At 50.4% G+C, this 20,798-nt stretch overlaps 1 protein-coding gene across 1 annotated transcript in view; it reads left to right on the top strand.

Moving 5' to 3' along the window:
- Positions 1 to 4,668: 4,668 nt before the first annotated feature.
- The window catches only part of ITGA11 (integrin subunit alpha 11), a 124,725-nt gene continuing 108,595 nt past the window's right edge, over positions 4,669 to 20,798 (top strand). The window contains exon 1 of the mRNA XM_030875138.2: positions 4,669 to 5,000. Coding sequence (XP_030730998.1) covers positions 4,949 to 5,000 — 52 coding nt within the window. The 5' untranslated portion in view covers positions 4,669 to 4,948. The remainder of the gene's footprint in view (positions 5,001 to 20,798) is intronic.

Below are 20,798 nucleotides of genomic sequence, written 5' to 3' on the forward strand. Positions count from 1 at the left end.
TACCTAAGGGGGAGGGGGTGGAAAGGGAAGTGTTGGAGAAAAAAATGGACGAAAATGAGGCAGAGGTCCAAGACAGACAGAACTAGGGGGACCAGTCTGTCCCAGGTGGCCAGGGATTGCCCTAGTTTTGACTCTGAAAGTCCAGCAACCCCAGAAACCCCTCAGTCCTAGGCAAACCAGGACAGTTGATTACCCTCGAGGTGAAAACACAGAGAACGGGCAAAAAGAGAGTGGTGCCCTCCAAAATGAAAGCAGATTGGGCTGCCCCAAGTACTTGCCTGGAAGAAGAGTGTGTGAGTCCGAACTGAACCCGGCCTCTCATCAGTGCCCAGGAGCTGCTGGGTTCCTTGGAAGGGAATGGCATCTCCCCTACCTTTCCTTCCTAGAGAAGCCAGGACATCCCCAGAGGAGGGTGCTCAGACTGAGAGCATGAGAGTCAGAGGACCTGCCCACAGGGCTCTCTGGACTAACATTGCACGTGCACTCCTGGCCTGAAATACCTGCTTCCCCCATCCAGCTGTGATGCTATGATGAATTCTGAATATGCTACCAGAACACCTGGATTCTAATCCCAGTTCTGTCATGTGTGTGCTGTGGGATCTTGGGTGACTCCCTTGCTGCTTTGAGCTTAGATTTCTAAAGCGGACTTAGTAACTACAAATTTTGTCTGTCCAGTATACTTTGTTATCCCCTTTTTTCTTTTTCCTTTAGGGAACTCCTCTCCTATAATATGTGGTCTTGGTGGGGCTGTCAGTCATACTGCCCTTCTCTTCCCAACTCCTCATGGTTGGGTGTGTGCCCCAGATGGGGCCAATTATAATACCATAGTCTCTAGACACTGATTGGTTCAGTGGTGGGCATGAACCAAAACCCTGAACTTTTCTGCTGGATCTAGTGGGGAAGGCTGTCTCTCTCCCTTTAGAATCTACAAAGTATAAGCTTGGGTCTGCTGGCTACATTTTTCTAGTAGACAGAGAAATCCTGTATGCTGCAGGAAAGGAGAGCAGAGTGAAGCAAAACTAAGAGAAGACAGAGAGAAAAAGACAAGTGTCTCATTTGGGACTCTTGATCCAGCCATACCTGCAGCAGTCACCTTTGTGCTTCCTATTTACATGAACTTATACATTCCCTTTTCTGCTTCAGTCAGTTTGTGTAGAGTTTCTGTTACTTGCAACTGGAAGAATCTTCACCAATATAATCTCTTTATCTATAAAAATGAATATAATTCCTTACAGGACACATCTGACCCTCTTTATTATTATTGTTGTTGTTACTATTTTGTTATTATTAAATGAGATCACAGGTGTGAAAGAGATTTCAAAATTAGTAAAATATCATATACAGCCCTCATGCATTGCCGGGGGGAATGTAAAATGGTACAGCCACTGTGGAAATAGTTTGGCAGTTCCTCAAATGATTAAACATAGAGTTGCCATATGACCCAGAAATCCTACTCCTAGGGAACTATACTTGACATCTTGTAATAATCTGTAAGGGAAAATAATCTGAAAAAGAATAGATATATCTATATCTGTAGATACATAGATGTAGATATAGCTGAATCACTTTGCTGTACACCTGAAACTAACACAACATTGTAAACCAACCATACTTCAATTTTAAAAAAAGAAAACATATGTCACACAAAAAGTAATACACAAATGTTCATAGCAGCATCATTCGTGATAGCCAAAAATTGGAAACAACCAAATATCCATCACCTGATGAGTGGATAAACAAAATGTGATAGAGCCATACAATGGAATGTTATTTGGCAATAAAAAGGAATGAAATACTGATATGCAACAATACGGATGAACCTTGAAAACATTATGCTAAGTGGTAGAAGCCGGACACAAAAGGCCACATATTGTATGATTCCGTTTGCATGAACTGTCCAGTATAGACAAATCCATCCGGACAGAAAGTAGATTAGTGGTTGCCAGGGGCTTGAGTGAAGGCGTGGAGAGTGGCTACTAATGATTAGTTTCTTTTTAGGGTGATGAAAATGTTCTGAAATTAGTAGTAAGAGGGGCACAACCTTGGGAATATCCTAAAAAATGCTTAATTGCATGGTGAGTTATGGTACGTAAATTACATCTCAACAAAAAAATAAATAGGCTATGTACATATAAAGGATGATTTTTATTATTATTATTCAACTCAAAGCCCAGCTTCCATAAAGCCCTTCGTCCAATTCTCTGAACTTCTCCAGACTGAATCGGGATTTTGCATGTGTTCCTCACACACTGCTGCCTTGTGTTATTTAAATAACGTTCAATAATCATTAAATAATAAATGATTTAAATGAATGATTAAATAACAATGATTATGTCAATAAATACGAGGTTATATCTTTTTTGATTCATTATTGTAGAAAATTAATTTCTTTTTAAAAAATTTTATATTGAAGTATAGTTGATTAACAATGTGTTAGTTTCAGGTGTACATCAAAGTGATTGTTATACATATACATGTATCTATTCTTTTTCAAGCTCTTTCCCCATTTAGGTTATTACAGAATATTGAGCAGAGTTTCCTGTGCTATACAGCAGGTCCTTGTTGGGACGAGGTTTTGTCTTCTCAGCTTCTCTTGTGTGACTTGCAGAGCACAGGGGCACGGTAGGCACTTAAGTCTGGGTTGAAAGAATAAGTGAGGGCACACTTCTCCCCCTCCCCACCTTCCCAGATTATCCAAAGGCACCCATCATGTACTGAGGAGCCCCATGCCCCTGATGAGTACAATGTGAGTTAATGAATGGCAGAATTGCTACCTGAGGACCAGCACGCCCACTGCAGAGAGCCCCTTCAGCAAGCAGCATGCAGTCTCAGAGTGAGGTCCTCAGCCCACCTCCACAGCAGAGTGACCACAGTGCCCATCAGGACTCCCTGATCTTGGAGAAAATTCTTTGCAAGTGTTCCAGGCAATTCCCATACACTTGGACTTTGAGAACACTACGGAAAGTGTGAATTTGTATGAGGCGGCGAAGTGGTTTGCAGCCTGCTGGATAGCTGTTATCAGAATGCTCGAAGTTCAAAGCATCCTGACTCAAACTGGCTTAAACAATAAAGGGGACTCATTGGTCACGTAACTGGAAAGTCCTTGGGGGAGTGGACTGAGGGGGTGGCTTGATTCAGGGGACCAGCAAGACCCTCTTGGACTTGGTTTCTCCATTCTGTCATCCAGCATCTGCCTCATCCCAAGGCCAGATCTCCCTTGCCACCCAGACCCCTATCAACTTCCAGACATACGTGATTCTTTGTCCCAGCCAGGGAAGGGACGTGGGGGTAAGAGAGGAGACACTTAGTTCGTTAGTTAATTCTAGTGGCTCTTTTGGAAGAGGAAGAATGCTTATTCCCAGAAAAACTTCTTCCTTGGTCATGTTGCCCTTTCTTAAACTATGGCCCGGGGATGGCAATACAGTGATTCATTTCAGCCTAAACCACATGCCTCCCCCAACACACGTGCGCGCGCGCACACACACACACACACACACACACACACACACACACACACACACACACAGAGAGATAGAATCAGCTTCCTCCAAAGACTGTGGCTGAATGGGAGAGGTGAGGATACCAGAATAAAAACCAGGGTAGCTAGCAAGAGGACAGCGATGTCAGGGAGCCAGGCACAATGCCCACTACTATTCCTGCGTGAACCTGGGCCTTCTCAAAACCCAGTCCCCTCCTCTGGGAAACCTTCCAATCCCTCCCCCACTCTGTGCACCCACACACCACCTGCCCTCATCCACCTATCCATCCACCCACTTACTATGTTCCTGGGGTGTTGGGGGCTAAGTGCTCAGTGTGAGCCAGAGGTTTCTACCCCAGTGGTGTTTTCAATCTGGGCAAGGAGAGAAAAGTTAATCAAATGATTGCACTAGTTAATGTCTGGTTTCTTGAGTAAGTACAAGGGAAAAAAATGAGAGTTGTGGGGGAGAGAATGAGCTTGTGTCTGGGCACCTTACCTGCTAAGGATGCGGGGCTGGGGAGGGGGGCTTCATGGAAGGTTTTCCCGAGAAAGTGATGTGGGACTTCTGCTCTAGTTTTCACCACACAGGCCATCCTACCCTCTGCCTCAGCTGTCTCCCTTGCTAGAAAGGCCAGCCTCCACACCCATGGGTTTTGGTCCAGGGCCTGATTTAAAGCTTATGCAACAAATGTGCATTGAATTTAATTGTCAGTGGTTAGAAGCGCTGGGAAGGAAGGTGGCTAGGTTCCAAAGAAGAGCTTCACTGTTATGGTAACAGTGGGCACAGGGTCCTCCTGCATGCTTTGGAATGCCTCAGGGGTGGGGGGTGGACAGCGTAGAGGTGGAAGGGGGATCTGCATTTATTCCAGGGCCAGGAGAAGCACTGTGGCCTTTACATTCCGAGCCCCAGGGTGCAGGAGAGCAGGGGGTTGTCTCAGAATGCAAGCTGGACGGACATCCACTCCCCTTGGCCAAGGGAGACCCGAGTCATGGCCCGTGTCCCTGAGTCACCTTAGGTACCCCTCTGAGCTCTCGGAAGCTCCTTCCTCTGGGACATGAGAATAGAAGCCACTCTTCCTGAACAGACTCTGAATTTGGTGGTAGTGGTGGTGTGGAGGCAGGCGCTCCACTGGTGAGGTGGTTCCCAGGAGCGGTTCTCTGGAATTTTCTCCTAAGGCAGAGGTGGGGTGGAGGCAGAAGGAGAGATCCGGAGCGGCGTCGAGGCCGCAGCCCGCCGCCTGCCCAGGTGGCAGAGGGGCCGCGACTGGCCCGCAGCCAGAGCCCAGCGGTGTCCGGGCGCCCCTCCCCGCCGCTCGAGCCCTCCCACTTCCTCTGAAGGAGCCGCGGCTGTCAGGGAGCCGGGCGCCGCGCGCAGTGCAGGCTCGGGGCGCCTCGCAGAGGAGGCTGTCGCTCTGGCTCGCCGCCCCCCGCCGCTGCTCCGCACCGCGCCCCGCCGCCGCGCCGCGGACCATGGACCTGACCAGGGGCCTCCTGGTGGCGTGGGCCCTCAGCCTGTGGCCAGGTACGTGCCCCCTTATACCCCCCCCCTCCGCCTCCGGGAGCCCCTCCCTGACCCGCCGAGGCCTGGGATACAGCTGCCAGGAGCCGGTCGCGGTGCGCTCCCAGGGTCCGACCTCGGCGGCTCTCGGGGACGTGGGTCCCCCGGGAACTGGCTGCAGTCGAGCGACTCCGCCAAGTTCCGCGCTAGAGGGAGGCGCGCGGAGGCGGCCAGAGGCCGGGACTTTGGTGGAGTTGAAGAGACTCGAGTTGAAAAGCGCCGAGGGCTGGTGGCCCCGCCGGGCGTCCTGCTTACCTCCAAGCGCCCCGCCGAGCTTTCCGCGCCGCCGCGGGGGTCACTCGCGGTCCCGGGAGCGCCGAGGGCGCGCGTCCTGAGCGAGGGAAGGGGTCAGGGCGCCTGGAGAAAGCATCCCTAAGAGTGGAGAGCCTGCTGCGGCGGTCCCAGGGAAGGGGGGGGGGTGCTGGGGGAGAGCCGGGAGCCAAGAGCCGCCCAGGGTCCCTCGGGCCGGAACGGAGCGCAGCCTTGAGGCGGTCGGCGCCCAGGCTCTGGTGAGCCGTCGCGGGCCTAGCGGAAGGCTGCGGAGAGCAGCTCGGCAGTCCAAGGCTCCCGAAAACATTACCTGACCCTCGAGATAGGGACGGGGCATCGCCCCCCAGCCCGCGCTCAGAACTGTGCGCTCATTCAATAATGCGGGGGATTCCGCCATCGCTGAGACGTGCGCCGCCGCCTAATGCACTCCAGGTGTCGCGGCGCGGCGGGGACCCCGGGCCGGCGGGGCGGGGGGCCCGGAGCGAGAGGCCAGCCCTGGGCTATCCTCACTGGGGCACCCGGCCCGGGAGTCCCCACACTCCGAGTTCCGGCGCGACCCGCCACTTGGTGGCGGCGGCCAGAGGCGCTGTTCTACGGATCGGGAAAGCTTGCGGGACCCCTCCTTGCCGTGGCCGAGTGCTCTGGCGGGGACCAGCACCTCGGAAACTGGCCGAAGGGCCTAGCCTCCCCTTCTGCGTGGGCTCCAGGACTGGGCTGGGGCCAGTAGTAGGAGGAGTCAGATGCGGTGGCAGGGGGAGAGGCGCCCTCAAAGAGCACAGGTGGAGATCCCCCAGCCCAAGCAAGCTCACCCAGTCCAGGGGTACTACGGGAAACAAGTGCACCCAGCGTCGGTCTGTAGTGGAGCTTCTGGGAGGGCCTGTAGTTGAAAGGGGCTGTGCTGGTGGGGTTCAGTTCAGATCGTAGAGTCACAACTGAAAACAAACATTGATGCTTTAAGTTGGGGAGGAGAGAGCGTTGGGGACAGTGGGGGAAGAGCTGCGACCAGGCCAGCATATATCTAGAAACTGGCTGCCGGAGGAGGTGATGAAGCCCTCTCTAGGTCATGTAGGCAAGAGGGGGAACTCTAGGAACTGCCTTCAAATCACTAGGAGACCCAGCCATAGAAAAAGGGAATGCACTCCTGTGTGACCCCAGATATGTGGCCCCACCAGAACTTGAGTTGAAGTGGATGCTTTAGGGGCTAGAGACAGTCCAGACCTCAAGGGGCAAAAGCTTTGAAATCAGACCTGGCTTCCCGTTCTGGCTTTGCTGCCCACTAGCCGTACAGCCGTAGGCGTGTTATGCAATCTCTACAACAGGTATCCTCCTCTGTGAATGGAAATAGATATTCTGAGACCATAAAGCTGTTGGCATGATTAAGTCAGGCTGGCCCTGTAAGAAAAGTTCTTAACACAGGGCTTGGTACACAGTAGGGCTGAATCGGTGGTTGATAATGATAAAGCAGGGATGGAGGGGGGTAAGGGCGTGCAGTGAAGGACAGGGACAGGATTTGTGACTCAGAGCTCCCTTCATATGGAGAAAACCACTCCTGAGTTATGTCTGGTCAGTCTGAGCTCTTGAAATGTGGGATTCATTAAACATATCAATCAGTGTTGGAACAACATCTGCCTGCAAGGAACTGGGGGTGGGGCCCAAGCACGTATGCAGTCAGGGCCCTGCCTGTAGCTGAGAACAAGGTGAGACCAGGGAAAGCTAAATAGAAGCGCTGGGGAGTGAATGGCACAGAGAAGCTAAGGGCTGCAATTCGAACAGGAGAAGTTCAGTTCCACTTGAATAAGGCTTCCTGCAGGAGGAGATAGCATTTGGACTGGGCCTTAAAGGAGTGTGTAGAGTGTGGCTAGACCTTAAAGTGGGACTGTTTGTACATTAGAGTGTTATTTCCTGGAACTACAGTAGTTAAAGAACAAAAAGATGAATATTTGAAAACCACAAAGATGACTGTGGTCAGTAGTGACTCTGGAGATTAGAAGGGTCACAGAGGTCATTGGGTCCATTCCCCCAGCTCCAGAGCAGGACTGATGTTGATGTCTCATCTGTGCATCACACGGATTCAACGTGAGGATTATCAGGAAGCTTGCCTACTGGTGATGGCACAGTTTGGCTGGGCAGGGACTTGTCACAGGCCACGTTGGTGGGGGAGTCCTCATTAAGGCCATTATGAGTTCAGAGCCTTGATCTTTCCAGAGCTTCTGCTGCAGGCTGTGAAGGGTGATGAGATGGGCAGCACTATCAAGAAAGCCAGAAAAAAAGTAGACAGGTCCAAAGACTTCTATAGCTGACGTTCAGAGAGAACAGACCCATTGATCAGAACTTGCCTATTGTAATGCATATGATTAGGAAAAAGAATATATATATGTATAACTGAGTCACTTTGCTGTACAGCAGAAATTAAACACAGCATTGTAAATCAACTATACTTCAATAAAATTTTTAAAAATAAAATAAAATAAAAGTGAAATCCTCCCAGTTTGGAAGCAGAAAAAAAAAACTTAGTCTTTACTGAGCACTTGTTACCTGACAGGTGACATAAAGACACATAGGGAGATCAGACAGAGCGTGGGGGTGAAGGCCCTGGGGTTTCACTGCCTGGGATGGGTCTGGCCTCTGCTAATTGGGACTCTGTTTCCTTGGCAAGTTACCAACCAGCTCTGTGCCTCAGTTTTCTCATCTGCAAAATGGGGATGATAACAATAGAACTTAAAGAGTATCCAAAGATTTATGATGTATATAAAGTACTTGGAAAATTGCAGGCACATATTGAGCATTTAGGAGTTTGTCTTTCTTCTCCATCATCATCAGCATCATTGCTCATTACTGGCCATTGAGTAAGGGATCTAAGTAAGGATGCAGAGATGTAACCTTCATACTTCATACTCATAAATAAACCTAAACTTTCCTAATCCCTTCTCCCAAAGGCCTGGCCCAAAATCTTGGTCATAATGGGAACTCAGGGTTTTTTGTTTTTGTTTTTGTTTTTGCCATTGAGGCTGTCTTGAAGTCAGTATGATCCTGGCATGAGTGTTTTGTGTCGTTGGAGAGAAGAACCATACCACTCCCTTGTGTGTCCTTGTGGGTGGGGGTCTTATTCAGCAGAAAAACCTTGTATGGAAAAGGCACAGTACTGGGCACCACAGGTGTGCAAAGACTAAAAAGACCCAAGTCCTGCTCTCTAGCTTGGGAAGAGCAGGGAAGGAGATAAAGTTTGTCACTTTGTCTCCCAGTGCCAGCCCTGCTGGGAGCTTGTCAGCCAAGCCTATCAGCCGTGGAGCTTCTGGACCCTTGCACAGGCAGACCCTGGGGGCCCTAACAAGATGAAAATGGAATATGACCCTCTTTCTTCTTATTCACCATGCCCCTATCTCTACCCTGCAGTGGATCCCCCAGAAATGGGATGTCTATCCCCTCAGCTAGACATCCTCATTGTTCCCAGCCCACCCACAGGGCTGTGGGTCCTTGAGAAACTCAGACAGCAGCTCACCTTCATTTTGCCCTCTGTGAACCTCTTTGTCTCCCCTCCTGCAGTGACAGCTTCCTCCAGCAGCAGGGACTTCCCTTCCATCCTCTCCCCTCATTGCTTAGGACGGAACTATGGTCTTAGCTTGCCTAGCTTGGCTCTTGCTGTATAGAAGGGAGTTTTTGGAGAATTAAAAAGCCCTCTTTTCTCTCCTTAATGCCTGACTTTGGAGATTCTTGTTTCACCATAGGCTTCCAGATCTTACATTGTTCTATTGCAGTTGCAAAGAGAAAGGATCCGTCACCATCCTCCCCAGGTAGTGACAGCCTCTGGCCGACTCAGGGAGGGTCAGCTACAAAACAAGCTTTAAACATGCACTAACACATTCCAAAAACGGTGTCTCGTCTGGCCCTCATAGCTTAATGCCCCTATCCCAACACCACCGAACCGTGGGCTACCCTCAGGAATTCATAGCCATTTGAAACTATTTCCCCAAAACGATTATGAGCTCCAAAGTCACCCACACGCCCTCAGTGTGGAGTGCTTGCTCTAGAGAGCTGTGGTCCAGGAAGGAGGGTCCCCATCCCCCAACATGTAAATCCTGAGTGTACCAATTCTTAGTTGAGAGCCCAGAAGGTTACCAGCCAGGGGAGAAGGGGAGGAGACTGGAGTCAGTCATCTCGTAAGCCAAAAATAAATAAGCTCCCCCAAAATTCCATGAAGGGTTTTCATACTCTGTACTTATGACCTTCACGAGATGAATAAAATTCCTCCTGGAGGAAGACGTCAGTGTGGTCAAACACGCCCCCATCTCCACCCCCACCGCCTCTATCCCAAACTTCCTCCACCTTCGAGCTTACTGAGCTGGAGTGATGATCATTACGTGTGTGGCCTGGGAGCCCAACTGGATTCAAATCCTTTCTGCTTGGGTGACCCTGGATAAGTCCCTCTGGGCCTCATCTCCTCATCTGTAAAATGGGTAGAATAACGACTTCACAGGCTGATGTGCGCTTTAGATGATCTCTACGTGGTTCACTCATATCAAGTGTTTGGAACAGCATCTGACACCCAGTAAGCCCTCAGTGCCTGATACCAGGCGCTGCGTCAAGCATCTTCTCACATCTCAGCTAGGCCTCGCCATGGAAGTCACTACAGCAATCACCAGGTTACACGTGAGAAGTTAAATGGTTCATCCAGGGTCATGCTGACTGAGTAAGAGGCGATGTTTGGTGTTTGCCCTTAATCCACGCATAATGTCTCTTCAGGAGGGCACAGAAAGATGAATAAGATGCCCTTGCTGGAAGATACTGTCTGCAGGGAAAATGAGATCTGTACGCAAATGGCCATCCTCACGTGGGCACGGGTCCAGGAGAAGCAGCTCTCTCCTTCAGACTCAGCTAGACAGCGATTTCCCACTCAAGGTGCTGGCTTGGTGAGAAGTGGTCCTCACGCCCTGCCTTTTAATACGGGAGCCTCTCTCCCTCACTTGCCTCCCTGCTCGGGGCCGAGTGGGGCTCTACCATCTGCCCCCAAGTCCCAATATTCTGGGCCACTCTGACTGTCTCTCCAACCTCCTCAGGGTCTAGGCTGGGCATTGCTCTCCTCCCTTCCCTGCCTCTGCTTCCCCTAATCAAAACCTGCTCTGAGCTCCAGGCCTAACGAGTTAATTCATGCTGCACAGCACTAATGAGTGATGACAGCTTCATGTGTCCTTCAGAGTGATTTGCATTTTAACTGGGCTGTGCCTTGAGCCAAAGGATCGAGGGGCTAATGATGGAATTTCAGGTGCCAGGACCTGAAATAGGTGAGACCAAAAAGTTGAGGCAAGGGACCTGCCTGGCCTGGTTCGGCCCCTTACCCCACTACTCCATCGCCGATCAGATGGGTTCCACCTGGGCCCTTGTGATGATGGGCGGCATCCTGTAACATAGAAGAAGCCAGTCTGTGGCTTGGGTGATGCTACCCTAAAGCGGGCAGAGGTTTTTCCACGTGGCATGTGGGGTGAGTTAGGCAAGTTGCTATAGCAGTGTGCTCCAGGATTCCAAACAGGATGACACAGAGAAGGGGCTCCTGCCTCCGTAGCTGGGGCTGACAGCTTTCTTCCCCCAGCGGCATCACCCAGCTGGGCCAGGCTACAGGAATCCTGACCCTGCAGATTTCCAGGACCTGTTTCTTTGCAGACTGGGCCTCAAGAAGGCCATGGAAAAACCATGAAACGAGTAAGTGGATGCAGCTCCCAACAGTCTGCAAAGAGCGCTCCCGGGTATTTGTTCTGTCAGTCAGAATAGGCCAGGTGAGGTCAGAGGTCCTGTCGAGGCTGGTAGGTCCATTAGATAGAGGGGGAAACTGAGGCTTTTCAAAGTGAAATGATTTCCTGTGATTTCCCCAAGATCACATAGGAATTCAGGGACAGATCTTCTGGCCAAAGAGGAGATTAGAAACCTAGTTTGCTGCACTCGTCAGAGGAACTTACGGAGCAAGCAGTGCTTCGGCCAAAGGAATGAAGTTCTAATGGTAGGTTTTCTACATCTGTGGCAGGCAGGTAGGACAAGATCATTGAAATCATTCTCTGTAGACCACTGGGGGTGTCTGCAGTCTCCACCGCCTGTCCTTTCTGTCTTGCCCATCCCCAGGCCCTCAGACTACTGCTTTCTCCTACTGCCAGGAAGAAGACCACAAAGTGAGGTCCATCTCCTCTCCTTCTACTGGAATTGCTCTTTTCCTGGAGCTCATAGCCTCTCATATTTGGTGACTGGTGGCAACCATAAGGTCCCATAAATAGTATGTAGACAGAGCTCTTCTCTGAGTTTATTCCCACCACTTACCACATATGCAGGATCAGCTACATAATCTGTGGGGCCCAGTGTGAAATGAAAATACAGGGCTCCTTGTTTAAAGACTATTAAGAATTTCAAGGTGGCCATGGCAGAGCATTAAACCAAGCGGGGGCCCTTCTGAGTGTGGGGCTGAGCAACTGCTCACAGAGTTCTCCCTGCAGGCTTGTGAGTTGGCAAGGAAGGCGCCAGGATCCCTCTTGACACATGAAGAAACTGTGTGGTTCGTCCATTTGGCCAGTATGTACTGAGCACCCACTAAATCTCAGGCATCTCCAGGTTCTGGAAATTCCAAATCAGATGAGGCTCAGCCTCTGTGAGGGCAGGAAGGCACAGATCACACATGGGCTGCAGGGCCCATGCAGAGTGCTGGTGTCCGTAGATGCAGGGGTGCCCATAGAGCAGTTCTGAAGGCACACAGCCAGGGCTGTGGAATGATTTTTAAGCCACGGAATTCAGAAGATGCTTCTGTCTCCAGTTACTGCCTCAAGACCCCTTTGAGAACCTTTGGGGGCGACCTTCAAGCATTTGATGCTGGGCTCTGGAATAGCCCTCTTGGCGAAAGCAAGAAGCCAGAACTTGAAATGCTGGCCTTTCCACAGCCACGGGTATTGGTGCTGCCGTGGTCCTGCTGGGCGAATCCTTCTAAATAGGAGGTCACTCCTCGGGTTCTTTACCTGCCCGCTTCAGCCTCCCCTCCTGGTCTGCAGACAGTCAGCAAGTCCAGTGGTCCTCATTCATGGGTGAACAAGAGGATTATGGTGTAAAACAAAACTTTTCACTGACCCCACCAGAGCACACCATCACTCTCCATGATGGGGCCTGGCCTTGGCTTTTTTTTTTTTTTTTTTTTTTGTGGTACGCAGACCTCTCACTGCTGTGGCCTCTCCCGTTGTGGAGCACAGGCTCCGGACGCGCAGGCTCAGCGGCCATGGCTCACGGGCCCAGCCGCTCTGCGGCATGTGGGATCTTCCCAGACCGGGGCACGAACCCGTGTCCCCTGCATCGGCAGGCGGACTCTCAACCACTGCGCCACCAGGGAAGCCCAGCCTTGGCATTTTTTAAAGCTCCCCAGTAATTCTAATGGGCAGCCAAGGCTGAGACTCACCGGTGTCATCTAAACCCAATCCCCAGTCAAGCAGAAGAGGAAACACTGTCCAGGGAAGGGAAATGACTTTCTCAGGGTCACAAACAGTCAGTGGTGAAACCAACATGTAACCACTTGTCCTGCTTCCCAGGTTTCCAGCCCACCTCTCCCGCCTGCAGTTTCACAGGATTCATAGCCAGGCTGGGCTGGAGACACAGCGTGGAATCAGAGTTTGAGAGGCTGAGGCACAAGGGGGAATTTGAGATGGGAGTTGGTATTTGGAGGGTTATTAATTTAGTGACCTTGTCTGTGTCCCCCACAAGGCCATAAGCTGTTGATCACTGTGTGACCCCAGGTGGGACAGAGGAAAACCAGAGAGGGGCTATGGGGACACCAGTTTAGCTGAGGATCCTGGTCAGAACTGCTCACAGACAGATGGACTGGCACGGCAGGAGGTGTCCAGCAGGGGTTAAACAGAGCCCATCAGGGTCATTCCAACCCTGCGATTCTGGGCCCCACTGAAGCTGTTGTGAGTGTTCAGGTGAAGGAAGCACCTGACTCAGGACGGGGACTGTTAAAGAGAAGCCCAGGTCGGGTGGGGAAGAGATGCTCCATCAGGAAAAAGAGGACAGGCTTGCCTGGGAGAGGCAGAGCAGGAAGCCCCTGGGACCAGCCTGAGGCCCAAACTCCCTCCTGCCCCCTTCCACCCAGACCTTCCTCTATAGCAGACAAAGTGAGGCTAAAACACAAACTGAGTGTGTAGTCACTTCCCCTGCTTAAAACCCTCAGTGGCTCCCTATTGCCTTAGGTTGAGTCCAGCCTCTTTAATAGAGCTCACCAGACCCTGAATAGCCTGCACTCAGGACTCCCCTCTAGCAGCACCATGTGCATGGGCACGTCTACACCCCTATGGCAGCTCCACTAAACTGAGCTTCTTAGTGTCTCAAACGCACCAGCTGTCTCTGTCCTTCACTCACATTGTTCCCTATATCCCATTCGACCCCCTCCTTTCTCCTGGCTGTCTCTCACTTATTCTTCAGGTCTTCCTCCCGAAAGCCTCACCTGACTCAGTCAGACCTTGGATCAGTTACTTTTGTGATCTCAAGATGCCTATACTTCTTACAGTGTTATACCCCATACACAACACGGTATTATAATAGCCTGGACAGCTTTGCCCACTGGACTGGAGCAGGGACCACATCTCTTATCAGTCTCTGTATTGCCAGCTCTCCCACAGTGCCAGACGTAGTACTGCTCAAATAATATGTGTTGAATGAATGTAAGAACTGTCTAAGTCAACAGAAAGGTATTTAAGGGCAAGATAGATGTCTCATGTTTCTTTGCAGATGCACCGCCAAGAGGTCCCAACACAGTGGCCTGTATTAGGTGCTGTGCTAGGGGCTCTGAGGGATAAATGTCAAGAGATAAGTCCTGTCCTTCAAAGAGTTTATGGTCTAGTAGGAGAGAGATCTTTGGATAAATAACTAATACAGGGCTTCCCTGGTGGCACAGTGGTTGAGAATCCACCTGCCAATGCAGGGGACACGGGTTCGAGCCCTGGGCCAGGAAGATCCACATGCCGCGGAGCAACTAAGCCCGTGTGCCACAACTACTGAGCCTGCGCTCTAGAGCCTGTGAGCCACAACTACTGAGCCTGCGCTCTAGAGCCTGTGAGCCACAACTACTGAGCCCACGTGCCACACCTACTGAAGCCCGTGCACCTAGAGCCTGTGCTCCGCAACAAGAGAAGCCACCGCAATGAGAAGCCCGCACACCGCAACGAAGAATAGCCCCCGCTCGCCACAGCTAGAGAAAGCCCGCGCACAGCAACGAAGACCCAATGCAGCCAAAAAAAATAAAATAAAATAAAATAACTAATACAAGGAAGGAAGTAATAAAAGCTGTAAGAGAGCTACAGATAAAAGACTCTGGAATTTGAGAGGTGAAAAAGAGATGATTTGTAACTGCAAGAAGAGCAGAGAATATATCTGGAGAACAGCCTGATGTTTGGTTGGCAGGATGCTGGAGTATGTGCAGAACTGCAAGAATGGAACATGGGCTGAGGCCACCGAGAGAGGACCGAATGCCAACTAAGGCATTTGGATATAGCAGATGGGAGCCACTGAAGGTTTTTGAGGGAGGGTAGAGCATGTTCTAATGTATGTTTTGAGAAGCTCCTTGGTGGGGCGGGGAGGGGGATATGGGTGTAGGTTGAATGTGACAGGACAACAACTAGAAGCAAGTGGATTGCTCAGATGGCTACTGCAGCAACCCAGGCAGGAGGATGCCAGAGCCTGATGTAAAGGTGGTGAGAGGAGAGAGGAAGAGGGAACCTGTGAGGGGCAGAATGGAACATCCTTGGTCAGGGAAGGAAAAGGAGAGAATATGGAGGAGGCAGGGTGTTAAGGACCAGGGAGGTGAGTGGATCCTGGACATGTCGACTTTGCGGGGCTCTTGGGCAGGTGGAAATGTTGGCTGGGAGCTTGGAAGCGAGTCTGACTTGGAATGTTTTGACTGGGAGCCTGTCACGTATACATGCTTAGTGGCACGCCAGGCCTGAGAGAGAGGGAGAACCCGTGGCATGGGCCCTCCTGTCCCTCTATCCCCTTTCCAGGCCCAGAAGCAGTGATTCATGCCCCAAACTTAAAGAGAACCCAGATTCTGATTTTAAAAGCCTTTCAGAGCAGAAGAAACCAACGAGAAGGCCAGGCCAGACCACAAGCCAAACATCAACTGTGGAATGTGCTTGCTAATGACGGTGAGGCCAGCCAGGGGCAGACATGCTGGCCGGCTTGCCAAGAGGCCCCTCCGGTTGTCCGGAATATGTCAAAATGGTCACCGAGATGATCCCTGCTCTTCCCTCTCTCTTCCGTGTGCATCTCTGCATTTGAGCACATCTTAAAACTAGCCCCTCCCCCCACCCCCAGTCTGTAAGTTGCACTGGTCCCCATGATCCTTGCTGTGAAAGCTCTGGTCTGCCATCCATCTTCCCACCTCTGCTCAGCCCGGAGGACTAGGACCAGGAGACAGGCAGGGGTCTGGGGGCTGCTCTGGGGGTGCCCAGAAAGGCTCCCGTGGCTTGTGGCAACCAACTGGTCTCTCTGCATCCGCCCTGTCCCTTGAGCTCCTGCACCCAGTAGCCAGAGGGATGCTGCTTGAATGTGGATGGGATCATGTCCTATCCCTCTGCCACGAACTCTCCGGGGCTCCCCTTCTTCTCTGGGTGAGAGACTTGTGTGATCTGACTCCCCTGCCTTTTCCACCTCATCCTCTACTCCTCCCCCACTTGCTGCTTCGGCTCCACCCACACAGTTTCTGGAATGTTCTTCAAACATACCTGGCGCCTTGGGCTTCGCACTTGCTATTCCTTCTGCCTGGATGCTCTTCACCAAAGAGCCTCTCTCGCTTCCTTCAGGTCTTAACTCCAACACCCGCCTCTCATGGAGGCCTTTCCTACACCCCTAACTAAAATGTCAGCCTCCCCTGCGTGCACCCCCTTATATAAACCCCCGTGCCTGCTTTAGTCCCGCTGGGGTATTTCTCACTAGCGAGCATTATTACCAATTTTCTTTATTAACCTTGTTTATTGTCTGTCTCCTCCAACGGAGTGTCATCATGAGAGCAAGAATTTCTATATGTTGTTTTACGTGTGTATCCCAGGGTCCAGAGCAGTGCCCAGCCAGAGGAGGCAAGTAATAAGTAGTCGTGGAATGAATGAATCAATGAAGACCTCCCCACAGCCTGCAGCAGGCCTGAAATCCCATTAGTTAATCCCCTTTGAGATAAGTAGCACCCTCTCCCCAGTCACCTTTCTTAGGATACCAGTCCCCTAGGCGTTCAGTCCTGACACTTCGCAGGCCATTGGTTAGTAAAGCCTTTCTTTCCGGACAAGAGTGTGGTGGTAGTTGCTGGCGGGCTGCTGAGGCGGAGGAGGGGATCTTGAAGGGAGAAGGGCCTTGAAAGGGGCAAAGTGTTCAGAGCAGGCAGCCCAGGCCAGCCCAGCTGGCCCCATGCTGTTCAGTGTTATTTACTGTTGACTCAGAGAGGACACAAGGAGACATGGGACAGACCTTGTTTTGACACAGAAAAAACCTAGGTATGTAATGGACTTCCCAGGGAACAGCGGGGTGGAGCAGAAGTTTTAAAATGCCTCGTTTCCCACAGAAGGGTAGTGATTCAGACATCCTCCATGGACCGCAGAATGTGGATGTGTCCTCCGGTACCCCAGAAGGAGCTGGGAGTGCCCAGAGAAGATGGCAGGGGCTGAACAGTAGACCCCAATAGTGGACCAGGTTATGGTCCAATCCCTGGGAACCACCAGACCAGATTCTGCCCTGGTGACTGGGGAGATGACAATAAACCCATTGTACATGTGGGGAGACTGAGTCTGAGCCCAGTGAGGTTCATATTTGGGGCATGTAACCACTGACTTGAGGTTTGAATACCGGCCCTGGCACTTACTAAGTGTGTGACCTTGGGCAGCTCACATCCTCTCTTTAGAATGTATAATGGGAATTATAACGCCTACCTTGTAGGATTAGTATGAATAAATAGAAATAATACTGATTACCAAACAACATGTCTGGCAGGGATGACGTGCTCAATAAACGTGTACTACTTGCTAACAGTCATTGGGGGCTTCCATGAATCAGGCTTTGTTCTTTTTTTTTTAATAAATTTATTTATCTATTTATTTTTGGCTGCATTGGGTCTTCGTTGCTGTGTGCGGGCTTTCTCTAGTTGCAGTGAGCGGGCTTCTCATTGTGGTGGCTTCTCTTTGTTGCGGAGCACAGGCTCTAGGCGTGCGGGCTTCAGTAGTTGTGGCACGTGGGCTCAGTAATTGTGGCTTACGGGCTCTAGAGCACAGGCTCAGTAGTTGTGGCATACAGACTTAGTTGCTCCGCGGCATGTGGGATCTTCCCGGACCAGGGCTGGAACCCGTGTACCCCTGCATTGGCAGGCGGTTTCTTAACCACTGCACCACCAGGGAAGCCCCAGACTTTGTTCTGAGCACTCGTCTTCTCAATAATCCTAAAAGAGGGGTGCTGTTATCTCCTCCATTTTAGAGATGAGGAAACGGATGCATGTCGTTAAGTAACTTACCCAAGGTCACCAGGGTCATAAAGTCACAGCCTGGGATTGGAACCCAGGAGGTCTGACTCCAGAAACTGCAATTCCCAGAGGTCACGTGACTTGACTGAGGTCTTGCAGCTGCCGATAAAAATGAGATCCAGACTCCAAATTCAGGTTTGATCATCTCCAAAGCCCATCTTCTTTCCTGCTTTCCCTGTACTGCTCACACAGCTCTGGCCATATCTGTGTAACATCTGGAGTACTTTCACTTAATAATTTTCATTCAACTGACTTTAAATAAACTCAGTCTTTTCACTTACCTTCATCGTAAGCAATAATTGCTGTGAAACCTAAGTTTTGATTTGCTTGTAATTTTTTAATATCCATTAAACGTGAGTTGTCAAGTTTTAATGTTCACCCTTGTCCCACGTAAACTCTTCTCACCCATTATGCCCTAGGAGACACTAGGTCACCCTGTGCGGCCCTCAGCAAGGACAGGTGACCCCTAGTCCCTACTCATCCAGAACTGAAGTGCGACGGGGCTCAGGTTTGCCTGGGGGACGTTTTGACGAGACACACCTAGACTCCATTCATCTGTGGCATGATTTCTCAGCTGCCCTGGCTCTGTCTTCTTGGAGGTTTAGTCAAGGCCCCCTCCAGGGCTAGTATCCCCTTGGCACACACCAGGAAGAGTCCAGAGAAGTTGGCAGGTGTGGCCATTTTCTGTCGTGCTCAGCCCACCCCAGGGTGAGGCCCAGGAGGGCACTTTCACACCACCTGGTAGCCAGGTCCCTTAGTGTTTCTGCAGTGCTGTTTGGCTTGGCAGTGGCCCCACTGGACTGGTGCCCACTGCTGATGGAGACGGGCCAGGGAAGAGGAGTCTGCCCAGGGTGCCCCACTCATGAGGGCGGAGGGAGCTTTTATGTGGAAGCAGAGGCCAAAAGCCCCAGATCAAAGCTTTGCTGAGCATTGCACTGGCCTGGAGTTGGGAAGGGGGCAGGGAGGGATGTGTTAGGGGGAGAGCAAGGAACCACTGGGGAGGGCAGTCCAAATAAGTCTGTTGTCTCCATGAAAGAAGAGGAAACCCCCAATCCTCTCAGTAACAAATGTCCTTAGAGGATGTAGGTTAAAGTGGAGAGGAGGTTGCTGCTTTCTCTGGGCCCTAGCAGCTCCAGAAAGGCCTCCTCTTCCAAGAAGCCCTCCTGGATCACTGTCAAAGTGATGATCATATTTCTGTGAGCTTCTCTATCACATCAGCTGCATTTCATCAGCTATCATCTTATCAGCTCCACCCTCCCTCTCCACAAGGCTGCCTGTCCCTCGGGCAGTGGGCACTGTTCACTACCTTCCCTCTTACCTTCTCCTCCCCTGTATAGCGTCCCACCATCCTGCCCTACCTCCAACTCTTAGGGTCTTGACACTGCCTCAGGCAGTTCATGCCAGCCCGCGCCCCTCTTCTTTAAACCTTGACTCCGCTCAGCCTGCTGGGCAGTAAAGCAGCTGCAGACTAATTCACACGGAGGAGTTCGTGGCTAACTGAATATTAGACCTACCCTGCCTCTTCCTGATGTTATAGGAAAGGCTGTTTGAAATCAGCCATGGCTTAGCCCAGATGGACCAATCTGGGCCAACCCTGAATGGAGCAGAAGTAGAAACCAAAGCCTGGGACTGGATTACCTCTCTCACTAACTGGACCCTCCAAGCCTAGGGTAATGAAAAAGCCCTAGACTGTGGATGAGGACCTCTGGGTCAAGTTCAGGCTCCAATTCTAAACTTAAGTGAGCCATGTGCCCTCTTGAGATGTCCATTCAGTCCCTTCTAAAATAAATATTTGGCCTTCATGTTTCTAAAAGGTCTTCAGCGGCTGTGCTTCCATGCTTCTGTGAACATTTCCTGAGCCAGAACTTTGACTCTGGGTATAAAGCCACGTGTAACACAAGAAAGAAGTTGACAACAGGAGTTCTATTTTATTTTACTTTAAATTTATTTTATTGAAGCATAGTTGATTTGCAGTGTTGTGTTAATTTCTGCTGTACAGCAAAGTGATTCAGTTACACATATGTATACATTCTTTTTCATATTCTTTCCTATTACGGTTTGTCACAGGATATTGAATATAATTCCCTGTGCTATACAGTAGCACCTTGTTGTTTATCCATTCTATATATAATAGTTTGCATCTGCTAATTCTAAACTCCCGATCCATCACTCCCCCAACCCCCTCTCCCCCTTGACGACCATAAGTCTGTTTCTGTTTCGTAGATAAGTTCATTTGTGTCATATTTTAGAGTCCATATATAAGTGATATCAGATATTTGTCTTTCTCTTTCTGACTTATTTCACTTAGTATGATAATCTCTAGGTCCATCCATGTTGCTGCAAATGGCATTATTTCATTCTCTCTTATGGCTGAGTACTATTCCACTGTATATATGTACCACATCTTCTTTATCTGTTCATCTGTCGATGGACATTTAGGCTGCTTTCATGTCTTGGTTATTGTAAATAGTGCTCCTGTGAACATAGGGGTGCATGTATCTTTTCAAATTATAGTTTTGTCTGGGTATATGCCCAGGAGTGGGATTGCTGGGTCATATGGCAACTCTATTTTTAGTTTTTTGAGGAACCTCCACACTGTTTTCCATAGTGACTGCACCAGTTTACACAGGAATTCTATTTTAAAACAACTTCATCTAGAGCATGGGTGGCCCTTCATCATCCGCAGGTTCATGAGGATTCCTGGGCTTCAGAGGCCTCTTGAGAGGCCTCAGCGTCGTGTCTGCCTGGGGGGGAACGTGGAACCTGAACATCCCAGATAAATAGCTCTCCCTGGCTTGCATCCCTCCAGTGACAGTTGGCTCACCACCTCACAAGGCAGGACTTTGTTTTCTAGCAAAGGCAGAGGGAATCATGAGCCCTTAACTCTCCTAAGGACCTAAAAGTAGGAGTGAACATTTGGGATAGTTTTGAAAGCATGAGTAACTGACATATACCAAAAACCAAAGGGTTCTGCATAACCCTCA

Source organism: Globicephala melas, chromosome 2 (genome assembly GCF_963455315.2).
Source record: "Globicephala melas chromosome 2, mGloMel1.2, whole genome shotgun sequence".
Classification (NCBI taxonomy): Eukaryota; Metazoa; Chordata; class Mammalia; order Artiodactyla; family Delphinidae; genus Globicephala; species Globicephala melas.